Genomic DNA, 12,114 nt, shown 5'->3' with positions numbered 1-12,114 from the left:
CACCAAGTGTTTTTTTGACTAAGACATCTTGCCATTCCACTTTGTATGGGAAGTCTGAGCCTTTCCAGTTCGTTTGTTACCATGTCTCAGACCCACGCACAAGCTAGATTCCTGTTTTGACTATTCTTCAGACAGTGATTTGGATGCTCCCTGGGATTTATTTCCTAGTAGACCCCCTGCAGAGGCTTTATGGAGCTGGAGATGTCTAATGTCCTGCTTAGTATTTTACCCAAGCCATGATCCACCTGTTTGGTCACATTTCTAGTATTTTCCTGTCTTGTTTTAGGTTTTGCTGTTGGACAGTATTAGAGGTAAAAGAGCGTCCCTGCAGGAGTGCCTGGTTTAAATGCGACTGCCCCGGATGGTTTTGTTCCATTGTGCCAAACTCTCTCCTGGTCCCTCTCTTGTACTATTAGCATCAGCTACTTCTCCTTGTGTTTGGTGAGATTGTTGTGCCTTGTGGGTCCAATGAGCTATAAATGCAGCAAACCTTGTTTCTTACCTCTAAGTGAGGAGAGATGGAGCTAGGATAATTTTGGTACCTTTTCTATTTAACTGCAGGAATAGTGAAATCTTACTAGTGTTGTTTGATTTGTATTATCATAGGGCTCCTTGGTCTGTATTTCCACTATCAGGACTAGCAATGCCATTCCAAAGAGGGGAGAGCATGGAGACCTCCCCATACAAAGCCAGGACCAGAGATGATGGACCCAAACAGAACATGGGTAGTCATCCAGAACATTGGCTTACCGCAGCCCGCCGTATCCCTCCAAAGCGACTTCGGAGGCCTTGCCTTTCCACAGGAAGTGCCTTTGGACAGTGGAGGGGAGAGGTGAGCGCCCACAATATATCCACCGATGGCTGCATGGACCTTTACTGGAGTGTCTCATTCTGTTTGTCTGAAGTGTTGTGAGAAAGCAGCTGCGGGCAGGTCACTCTGAAGGTGAATGTGCGAAGTGGCCGCAGGCCAGCGAAACATAAAGGCATGTTTTGTTTCAAAAGTGTGTGTGCTCTCGGCAGGTCCCTGGGGTTCCTGGCATGTGGCCGAGGCAGACTTTGCTCTCCGAGTTCGGGCATCCTGTTCTAAATCCATCCGGAGTGGCACTCTGCTGTGGGTTACTGACCTACATTTGATGCAGTTTCTTGGGGAGGAGATTTACATGAGTTTTCCCCATGTTTTCCCTAAAAGAAACCAATTAAATCCACAAATACCTTCTGCATCTGGAGCTGCATGGAGGAATTTGGCAGGCCAAGGAAATTTTAACCTCAAGAGTATGACTTGACAAGCTGCTAGAACATTTTGAAATATTACATTGTTTGGAATATTCCAGGCGAAGGCTGGGAAAGCAACAGTTATCGGCTTCCCCGTGAAACCCCAGACACAAACTCTGTAATGTACTTTTATTAATTTACAAAAACAAAATGATGAATTATGGGTTCATATTTACTCTCCTTAATCAGCTTTTTTTTACTGTTGTAATTTTCTAACCAACTTGTTGAACGTTTGGGCCGGATGTTAGGAAGAGGAGCCGCCGCTCTGCGTGCAAATGTGCATTTCCAGGGGTTAGCATTAGTTGAGCACCAATAGATGTGCAGGGCACAGTCTTCTGCTGAAATGCACGTGTACATGTCCAACGCAGGCTCCGAGCTGGGCTAGCTTCAGGTAAGGGGGCTGAAACAGAATGAGCTTCCTGCTCATCTGTCCATCAGTAGGGCTGGGTGGCCCTGCCCCAAAAATCTGCAGGTTGCCTGCCATTTGAGAGGAAAAGGGCCATTTGCCGCCATGCATCAGCCTGGTCTTCCCAGCTGTCAGTGCCCCTCAAAAGCATGGTTCCTGATCGAGTGAGTAAGGGCATCCTGCACCAGCTAGTGCTGTTTCACCCTGGGACTTGCACCAGGAAGGTTTGAAGGAGAGTGCTCAGTGGAAATCAGCCGGTCTCCCCACCCCACCCGCTCCCACCCTGTGGGCCTGGATTCCTGTGGGATCTCTCTGGGGAGCTTCTGGGGGGGTCTAGAGAAAAGGGGAGTACACTGCCAAGCCCCTCCTCCTTAGTTGCCCCGCCAGCCCAGCTCCAGCAGTCTCTGCAGAACGGGTGTGCGAGGAGTGTGGCCGGTGTGCAAAGACCCACCTCGTCGTGATGATTTCGCCTGGGGCTGGAGCCAGAGGCCATGCCTGTTTTGGGCCTATCCCTCTGCTACTAAGGGTACGTCTGCCCTGTAATCTGAGGGACAATTCCAGCATGGATGGACATAGCTACCTAGGTTTCCCCATTTTAGCATGGCTACAAACAGCAGCCTAGATGCTGAGACACTGGCTTCTGCATGGGCCGTCCAAGCCCGCTGAGGACCTTGAGGTCCTCATGTTGCTAGCCTGTACCACTGCGTCTGTGCTTTGGTTTTCACTGGTTTTCACTCTGCTGCGGTCATGCCTCAGATTGCCAGGTCGACCTGTTCTGGGATAAGCCAATGGTGAGGTTTTAGGCATTCCAAGAGGTACCGGCAGGGCAAACACAGCGAGTATCCATGAGGAACTTAAAAGGATCTGGAGAAGAAAACACTGTTTATATTTCAGTCTAAACAACAATTTGGTCTCGGCATCATGAAAAATAAACTTTCACACGCTACTGATGTTTTTCTTCGTTACAAAGCCTATCGGATGTTTGAACAAGCAGGGCAAAGGCGCTGTCAGAAGTGGTTATGTACAGTGCAGCTGGCAGCAAGCTCTGTGGCTGCGGGGCGAAGTTCTCTCCACTCCCGTCCAGGAGCAGGTGAGCACAGGGCTATTGATCAACAAGGTGGGCTTGCGAAAACGTGCAGTTTTTCTCCTGTGTGCTAGGCACATGGTGTCCGCCGCGCTCTGAAAAGAGTCGCATTTGTGTTGTGCACTCGTGCCAGGCGCGCTCTACGGAGGTGTTCAGTGCTAATTATCAAAGAGAGAGCACGGAGCGCCTAAGGAAATGCAACTCGTGACGGCTTTAAAAAAGTTACGTTCCTTCTTGTAGTCTGGAGCATCATGATATGAGCTAGGCGAAAGCTTCCATTGTCAATGGTTTCTAATTACATGGCACCTTCTAAACAAAGTGTGGACAATTTTCTGTTTTAAAATTTTTTTCAGATTTTTTTTTTTATTTTAAGCCTGAACATTTTTAGACTTTTTTTTCTTTTGTAGTTTTTGTTTCTGCCCCTTATCCCCTGATCTTTTCCAGTGGCTAAAGAGAAAGAAGGGGGAGGTGGAAAATCCCCCAAACTGAATTGAAAACATTTTTATTTTTTTGTTTTAAAAACAAATTGTTTTTCATCAATCATTGAAAAATTTTGAAACTTCCCATGAAGAATTTCAAGAGAACAAGGCTGTTTTTTTTAACACTCCCCCCCCCCCCCCCCAACATACCATTTTTCAGCTGGCTCTGATTCTGATTTACAGTCCACAAATCTTAGAGATGGTCCTGTGCTAGTGGGGATGTGTGGGTGGGGGAGTTACCCTCCCTCTAGGGTGAATTCTATATCTTCCTGAAAGATGTGTGTGATGCTCTGGCTTGAGGATTGCAGCTGTGCTGTTTATCTGCCCTTGGCACATGGTCTCCCTGGGACGCTCGACTGTTTTTGTTTCATACGTTGATCCCCAGAGCAGCGTCACCGTCCTATCAGTAGATTCTAAATCCTGGGCACGTCCGTTCAGTCGTTCTGTCCATGAAGCACTGGGTTAGGTGCGCTGCAGTGAAGAGAGGAAATAAGGGAGTTTCGCTGTTTTTCAGTCGTGTTGTGTTGTGCGGTAAGGGCCAGGTTTTACTACACGTTGAATCAAAAGCAAGTCTGCCAAGCAGTGTGGTTGATTTGCTTTCTAGGGAATGGGATGTTTGTGCAAGGAGCCAGCACTGGAAACGGATATCCCCAGAGAGATCCCACAGGAATCCTTCGCCGCAGGCTCCACTTGGAGTGAGAGGCCAGGTCAGTCTCCAGGGCCCATTCAGCCCCAGGAGTCTCTGCAGAGGGGTTTTTAACAGCAGTCGCTGGATTTCTGAGCAGATGTTAACTGCCATCAGGGGAGCATGGTGTGGCGTCTCCCCTCCCCTATTCTCTTGAACAGGTCCCTTCCATGTCGCTTGGCTCGAGAGGCTCCCCTGGTCTCTAAGGGAACATGCATGGGAGATACCGTTTGCCCTACTCAGCTACCCCCACAGAAGGGAGGAGAGCCCTGGGCCCCCGGGACTGGAGCCCAGGTCTCCAGCTCTTCGTGGCTTTTGTATAGATCAGCGGTTCTCAAATTTTTGGAACCCAAGGAACCCCATTTTGATTTAAATTTTTTCACGGACCCCCAAGCCAGCTTCTAATTTTCCCCAGAGGTGCTCAACCCCCACTCATCCCTCAGACCCCTTCCCCACTCCACCCCTTCCCCACAAGGCCCCACCCCTGCCCCTCCTCTTCTCTGCCTCTTCCCCCGAGCATGCTCCATCCCCGCTCCTCCCCCGCCCTCCCAGCACCTCCTGCATGCCACTGAACAGCTGCTCCGTGGCATGCAGGAGGCACTTGGAGGGAGTGGGAGGAGTTGATCAGTGGGGCTGGCAGCCTCGGTCATGACTTGCGGACCCCCTGGAGTACTCTCACAGACCCCAGTTTGAGAACTGCTGGCATAGATGGTCTGTTTTCAAGAGGGCTGCGAGTCATCAAGCCAAGCAGCCAATAATGCTGCGTATGAAGCATTGCAAACTCTGCTCTGCACGTGGCTTATGAAACCCAGATCCCGGCAGGCTATTTCCCCCTATGGATTGTTCCTTGCAATATGGGCTGTAGCTCGCAGTCCTGCCAGGGAAGGCACCTGACTGGACTGGCTTTGGGTAATGCATTGAAGCAGAGGAGAGCTGCAGGCTTAGACGCGATGAGAATAAAACCAATGTCCTGCTGGCTGCTGAAAGCGTTCAGGGCTGGAGGTGGGCAGGCCAGTGCAGACACTTGTATCTGATCACCAGTTGCCTCCCTCTCCTTTCTATACTCCGGTAACAAGGTGTCCAACTCCTACACAGGGCAGTAGTCGTGGCTCGAACAGGCCTGCACTTGTGCACCCCCTGCCGCCCAGTGCACCTGTGGATCCAGGCACTCCTGGGGGTGTGTGCAGGTGTGTGATTAATCTGTTACAAGGGGCAGAGCCCAATCCCATCTGGGTTGGCAGAAGACTCTCTTTCCCTTCCCTCTCACACAGCTTGCTCCGGCCTGGTCTCTGCTTCGAGAGCTGACTCTAGCTGGCTCCCCCGGCAGCGGAAAGCGTGGATGCTGGTGTGTTAAGGCACTAGGTAGGCGTTCAGGAGCTGCGTGAGCATGTGACATACCGGCAGAGGGTCAGAGCTGAGCCCAGGATGACAATTCAGTTGCATGGCAACAGTCGAGGTTTTTTGTGTTTGTTCCATGCTGGAGCAAAACCAGAATGTTTCAGCCCTCTTCCCCAGGCTGGACTTGTGTCAATGTCCATTTTCGGATGGATAGTGGAGCTGGTGACTTGGGGCTAGGGGTGGTCAGAGCACTCCCCTGGCACGTGGAAGACCAGGCTCTAGTCCCTGATTTGGAATGAGCAGGCTCTGAATTAGGCGGAGCAGGGACTCAAACCTGGCTCTTCCCCGTCCCAGCCAGTGCCCTAGCCAGGAGATAGAGTACGAGAGAGACTCTCTCTCCCCTTTCTGATGAAAATGTGGTCAAAAGTGATATGTCTCCATGACCTGGTTAGGCTGTGAGGGAACAGCAGAGGGCCATTCCCACCAGCTCTGTAAAGGGTGTTGTGTTTGGTAATCTGGTACTAGCAAGAAAGGCTGATCCAGCAGGCAGGGCACTAACAAACCTGGCTTCAATTCCTGGCTCAGGCCTGGCTGTGCCTCAAGGCTCGGCAGTGCAGTGGGACAGGCGCGCTGCCCTGCCCGCCAGGTGACTACGGTAATGGCCACGAGGTGTGCGGCTCACGTAAGCGCCTGAGAGAAGGGGTGAGAGAGCAGCCCCAAGTCTCCAGAGCCCCAAAGTCACCAGAAGGGGGGCAGCTCCCTGCAGCAGCCCCCCCCCCCGAGTGCTGCTTCTCAGGGGGGCGGTATTTGATCGTTACGGCTGAGGGCTGTCCGGGTTGTGGCAGGCAGTGGGCAGGATCTGGAGGGCGGCCTGGACCTTCTGCCTGCCGGTTGCAAAGGCTGCAGCGGGCTGCTGGGCAGGTCTGAGGGAGCCGGTGCTCCAGAGCCAGGGGTCTATGCGGAGCAGCAAGAGGCCCGCAGATGTGCTGGTGGTGGGGGCTGTGTGGTGCAGGCCGCCTGCAATGCGGGAAGCTACAGCAGGAGGAGCATGGAGCATTTGAGGCAGAGAAGAGCTTTCTGCCCTCTGGGCACATTTAAAGGCAATGTTCAGCACTGGGCCGGACGATTCCCAGCGCCTGAGAGGGCAGCTGCGATTAGCCACTGGCAGCCTGCAGTGAGCAAACCCGAGAGCCATTGGCTGGTGGGCATTGCCCTGAGCCTGGGGTGAGCTCTGCATGGCAAGTGCCCTGTCTCGTTGGGAGGAGCGGTCACGTAGCCCCAGCGGAGGTGCCAGAGGAAAGCAGACTTCTAACAACAGGACAAAATGTTTGCAGCGCTTGTGAATGTTTAGCTTGCACCAATCCTCTTGCACGAGTGTCTTCAACGAAATAACATACAAGTAAAAGAAGCACGAAATGGGAATGATGGGGAAGCACATTCATGTACACAATTTGCTGTGAGTTGTGTCTGGGTTTGAACGTGCAGGCTTACAGCTCTGCCGTGCTTTTAGACCATGGGCTTGTTGCTTTAACTCGTAGCATGATTCTTCTCGCTGCTCTGGGATTTGCTCTGCTGCAGACTTAGACTCTTGTGCATCATCTCACAAGCAATGTACCTGTTTTAAGACACTTGGGTAATATATGTCCATATTGTGTATCAGAAGGCAGCAGCCCTCTGAGTTTTTCCTTCATTCACGAAGTAAATATTTTCCCTCTGTGAGTCCTTCTCAGAGTGTCCCCGGCTGCTTCCCACAGTCTACATTACCTTCTGCCCATTTTACTCCCTTTGTTGACTTTCCTGTTGTTTCTTTAGTTAGCACAAATATCTACTGCTCTCTTGAATTTGTTGTCAAAGACTGAGAATCCTTTAAAGAAAGTGGGATTTCCCCCCTGAAAACCATTAACTACAGAGAGTGTATGTGTATTTCCCCAGTATAAGGAACCCACTATCTATGCTAGCAAAACAGCTCAATATGTTTATGCAAATTTCATTTTGTTCTTGTTTCTCTCCTTTTCTGATTCACTCTGTGAACTGACATGATCTTGGATGGGGGATTCGCAATCAGTTTTGCTGCCAAAAAAAAAAAAAAATTCAACAAACTGGCAAGTGTTCATATTTCAGTCCTGAAGTTACGTAGGTTAAAGTCTCCTGGTGCAGACAACAGAATGTATCGGAAAGAAAGCAGAGAGCTGGAGATGTTGCCTGCTAGAAGGAAAGTGGAATAAGGGACCACGTTATTCTATATCTATCTCCAGCTTGAGTTCTGACACTTTTAAGGTAAGTGGAAGTCACTTCTTGTTTACTTATTTATCTACTGTAAAAAAATTTGTTAAAAATACATTGCTTTACCTACAATGATGCGATGTCATGCTGCTTTAAATGGAAGCATAGCAAAAATAAGTAGAATACTTTACAAAAAATAAAATACAATGAAAATAAAAAATCTGAAATGAATCATTTAAGAGCAGACAGCTGGGCATGTAGAAACAGCTGGTGCTAATTCATGATAATTTATCTAAACGTAAACATAAAACAGTCTTGCTGACAGTAAATCAAACAGATAAGACTTCATGACTCTATTTCCAACACTTCATTCTGGTTTCAAAATACAGTAGGCATGAGAAAAAGATGATCTATACAGTTAAAAACCAAAAACCAAACCAGAGCCCTCACCATGGTGGAGGAACTGTTTAATAGTACACTGGATCTTAAACTCAGTTTGTGACTTTAAGTGAAGAAGCATTCATCTGCTGCCAATTTTATTCTTATTACATTATGATAACCATGTATTTAAAAGTTTGTTTTACCAGATTTTTCTAGGAAGTGTATTATTTACTGTAGTATTAAAATATTTTGTGCAAACCGTACATGATCATGCATGAGAAGAATTGGCTAAAGTTGTTAGAATGATAGAAAATACTGAGACTTTTTGAGGCTGTCATTCACTCTTGGTTAAATAAAACAGCATTGTTAGGGATAGACCCTGCAGCCCTTACCCCATCAAAACTCCCAGTGTCTTACAGAGACCCTGGCTAAGTCTGAAATGGCTGCATTTATACCTTGCAAGGATTTTTAGTAGCATAAATATAAATAGTTCCATGAGTATTTAAACAAACAGCAAGTGTAGTTTTATCTTACGTAATGACGAATAATGGAATGTCATGGCGACGTCCTTTTTATTGGTTAAACTCTTACATAAGAATGGCCAGACTGGGTCAGACCAAAGATCCATCTAGCCCAGTATCCTGTCTACCGACAGTGGCCAATGCCAGGTGCCCCAGAGGGAATGAACAGAACAGGTAATCACCAAGTGATTACCGTCCCCTGTCACCCATTCCCAGCTTCTGACAATCAGAGGCTAGGGACACCATCCCTGGCCATCCTGGCTAATAGCCATTCATGGACCTATCCTCCATGAACTTATCTATTTCTTTTTTGTTATAGTCCTGTTATAGTCTTGGCCTTTGCAACATCCTCTGGCAAGGAGTTCCACAGGTTGACTGTGCGTTATGTACAAAAATATTTCCTTTTGTTTGTTTTAAACCTGCTGCCTATTAATTTTATTTGGTGACCCCTAGTACTTGTGTTATGAGAAGGAGTAAATAACACTTCCTTATTTACTTTCTCCACACCAGTCATGATTTTATAGACCTGAATCCCCCCCTTAGTCGTCTCTTTTCCAAGCTGAAAAATCCCAGTTTTATTAATCTCTCCTCATACGGAAGCTGTTCCATACCCCCTCATAATTTTTGTTGCCTTATTCTGAACCTTTTCCAAGTCCAATATACAAAGTGATTAATGCTCTGCTGGGTGTGCAGGTGGAATAAACGTTGAATTGAAATTGCACATGAAGTAGGTCCCCGAAAGGTGTGTGACCGAGGTCTGTCTTTTATTCCTGTATTCATGGCTGTGCGTTGCAGTTGCTCCTCTGTTGTATAACTGAACTGAAGGCCAGTCCTGCTCCCACTGAAGTCCACTGACTCAACTTCCACTGACTTCACTGGGAGCAGGAGCAGGCCCTTGCTTCCCTGACACGTTGTTCTCTCCCAGTGAATACGCAGCACGGGGAGTGCACGAGTTATTGTGTGCCATTTGCAAGCCTTGTAGCCTTCTCCATGCCTTAATTGCCCACCCCATGAAATGGAGCTAATCCTCACCTCACTTGTGAGGTGGCTGGGAGGCGAGATGAATGTCTGTAAAGCTCTGTGAGCGCTTTGCGTGGGTGTGCAAAGAATGATTGTTTTCTGTCAGCTGTGAGAAAGATGGGAAACAGGATGAGCACGTGGAGAAAAGGGTCAGGAGGAGCCCAGCCTGGGCCTTGTCCTGAATCAAAGGGCTTTCCCTTCTTCTGCCCACAGCAAGAACCTCCTCAGAATCTCAGGAAAAAACCCAGAACCTCAGCCCTTTGCTAGGCCTAATTAGGACGTACCATCACCCCTCTCTGGTGCTAATCGCACCCTGTCATTGGGATAGAAGCTCTGAGAATAGCAACGGTGATTTTGTTGGCTACGTGTGGCTCTAACGCTTGTTTTATAATCTGCAGGGGAACAATGTGGTGATAAAGGTGGTGACAAATGCTAGCACAAGCATTTCCAGCAGTGACTATCTCCTCGCCAATACCCAAGATGTACAGTAATTACTCCAGGCTCAACACTACGGAAGAAACACTTCAAGATGTACATTACTCTGCTACAAACGTATCGACTGAGCAGATGTCTCCCTCCTCCTGTCCACTTCTATATTCAGATTATCAATTTACACTGATTCCGGTGCTCTACTGCGTTATCTTTATCCTTGGACTTGCTGGCAACAGCGTGGTGGTCGTGGTACTCTGTCGCCACCACGGCCCTAAGACAGTTGCTAATATTTACATTTTCAATCTGGCCATGGCCGATTTGTTGTGCCTAGCCACACTCCCCCTTTGGTCAGCCTATTATGCCTATGGATACAACTGGCTTTTTGGATCTGTGATGTGCAAAATTTCAAGTTCCGTTCTGTCTCTGAACATGTTTGCAAGTATATTTTTCATCACCTGCATGAGCATGGACCGGTACCGAGCTATTGTCTATCCTATTCGGTCGCAAAGGAGAACACTGCAGCAAGCGTCGTTGATAGCATTACTTGTTTGGGGCCTAGCTTGTTTGTCTTCCCTGCCAACGTTTTATTTCCGTGACATGTACTTCATTGAAAGCTTGGGGGTGAATGCTTGCATTATGGCTTTTCCCTATGAGAAGTATGCAAAGTGGTCTGCTGGAACAGCCTTAATGAAAAACACTCTTGGCTTTTTGATTCCTTTAATTGTCATAGCCACATGCTACGTGTGGATCTGGATGCATTTAATGAAAGCACAGGAATTTAGGAAAAACAAACAAAAAAGAGACAAAGTCTTGAAGCTGGTGGCTGCAGTTGTTGTGGCTTTCTTAATTTGCTGGCTTCCATTCCACATTTTAACCTTTTTGGATGCCCTGGCTCGGATGAACATCATTAATAACTGTGACATTATAACAGCCATTGACACTACTTTGCCTTTTGGCATCTGCCTGGGATTTGCAAACAGCTGCATCAACCCTTTGTTGTACTGTTTCATTGGACACCAGTTCCAAGAGAAGCTCCAACATCTCTTTAAGCTGCGAGTCTATCAGTTTAACAGCACCAGACAAAGCTCTTCTTCAAGAAAAGGGAGTTGCCTTAAAGAGGCTGAGACCCCTGGAAACTGTGACAAAGAAAGATTGAACTGTAAACCAACACTGTAGGTAGCAAACAGGGTTTCTTTGGGGCATCTGGGCGCTCTGAATGCCACAACACTGTCCTCTTTTTTCCCTCCATTTTCCAGATTTTCTGGTACAAAATGTTCAAAGGAGAATTTATTTTAATGTACCGAGTCATCTACTTTACCTGCCTTTTGGCAAAGAGCAATGACTGCAGAATTTTTACGTAAGGTGTAATGTCTATAAAATCAACCTATACATGACGATTTAAAACATAAGATTGTATGTAGCTGGGGGCACATGAATGCTGTTTAATACGACATAGGAAAGGGTAACCAAAATAATGCTAATAAAAGACTGTGCAATAGAGAAAACTGTGACTATCACACCCCCTCATTAAAATCTCTTCCGGAAGGAAATAGTTTGGCATGACAAAAACCTGTCAATCATGCTGTAAAATAAGTAAAATACAGATATTACTGTACCTGTTGGTAAGAAAAGATTTTGTTCTGTATTTCATTTAGTGAAAGTATTTGATGAAGAGATCAGATTATTCATGCGTTCTGAAAGAACCCTCCCTGCAACATTGTGAAAACACTGGATTTATTTCCTGTTTGTTTGGATCTGGGACCATTGCAGCAAATAGACAGGAATTGGATCAAAACCAAAACCTTTCAAACCTTGTCCCCAAGCCAGAACTGTTGAAAAATCTATTTTTGGAGGGGAACCTTTTGACTTAGGAGAGCTTTTTGGGTGGCACAAGAGATACACATGCTCTACAGCCTGGCGGGTGGGGTTGCAGGCTGGGATGTGGGAGACCTAATTTCCTGATCTTCGTAACGGAGAGCAGAGTTTTCCATCCCGGGTCACTCAGAATCAGGCAGAGTAGCGAATCGGGCTCCCAGCCATTGTCCTAGGCATCAGAGTCAGTGATACTGACCCATCACAGAACCAGGTAAAGCTCCAAGAAACATTCTGAGTTAGCCAAGATTTCATGTTGTCAGCAGTGTTCTGACCCGTGCTACAAATGAGCAGGGCGCTGGTTGATTCTGGTGGAGCTGGCGGTTAATTGCTTAGCAATTACTGAAACCCAGAATGCCGCTACAGCCACACGCATAATCATATTTGGATAATTGCCTGGT

At 47.4% G+C, this 12,114-nt stretch overlaps 1 protein-coding gene across 2 annotated transcripts; it reads left to right on the top strand.

The window, feature by feature from the left end:
- The first annotated feature begins 3,515 nt into the window (after positions 1-3,515).
- Positions 3,516-11,346, top strand: AGTR2 (angiotensin II receptor type 2). Of its 2 annotated transcripts, none has more exons than XM_048865211.2 (3): positions 3,516-3,772; positions 7,330-7,541; positions 9,808-11,346. In XM_048865211.2, the coding sequence occupies exon 3, from the start codon at positions 9,839-9,841 to the stop codon at positions 11,015-11,017; it is 1,179 nt and encodes a 392-aa protein (XP_048721168.1). In that variant the 5' UTR covers positions 3,516-3,772; positions 7,330-7,541; positions 9,808-9,838; the 3' UTR covers positions 11,018-11,346. The 2 variants fall into 2 exon arrangements, with proteins under 2 accessions (XP_048721168.1, XP_074988699.1); XM_075132598.1 differs by having other exon boundaries at positions 3,516-5,288.
- The last annotated feature ends 768 nt before the right edge of the window (positions 11,347-12,114 follow it).

Source organism: Caretta caretta, chromosome 9, assembly GCF_965140235.1.
Source record: "Caretta caretta isolate rCarCar2 chromosome 9, rCarCar1.hap1, whole genome shotgun sequence".
Lineage (NCBI taxonomy): Eukaryota > Metazoa > Chordata > Testudines > Cheloniidae > Caretta > Caretta caretta.
This window is presented reverse-complemented; position numbering and strand designations above follow the sequence as displayed.

Bases quoted from the DNA above. Each gene is read 5' to 3' on its own strand.
- AGTR2 (XM_048865211.2), top strand. From the start codon at position 9,839: ATGCTAGCACAAGCATTTCCAGCAGTGACTATCTCCTCGCCAATACCC.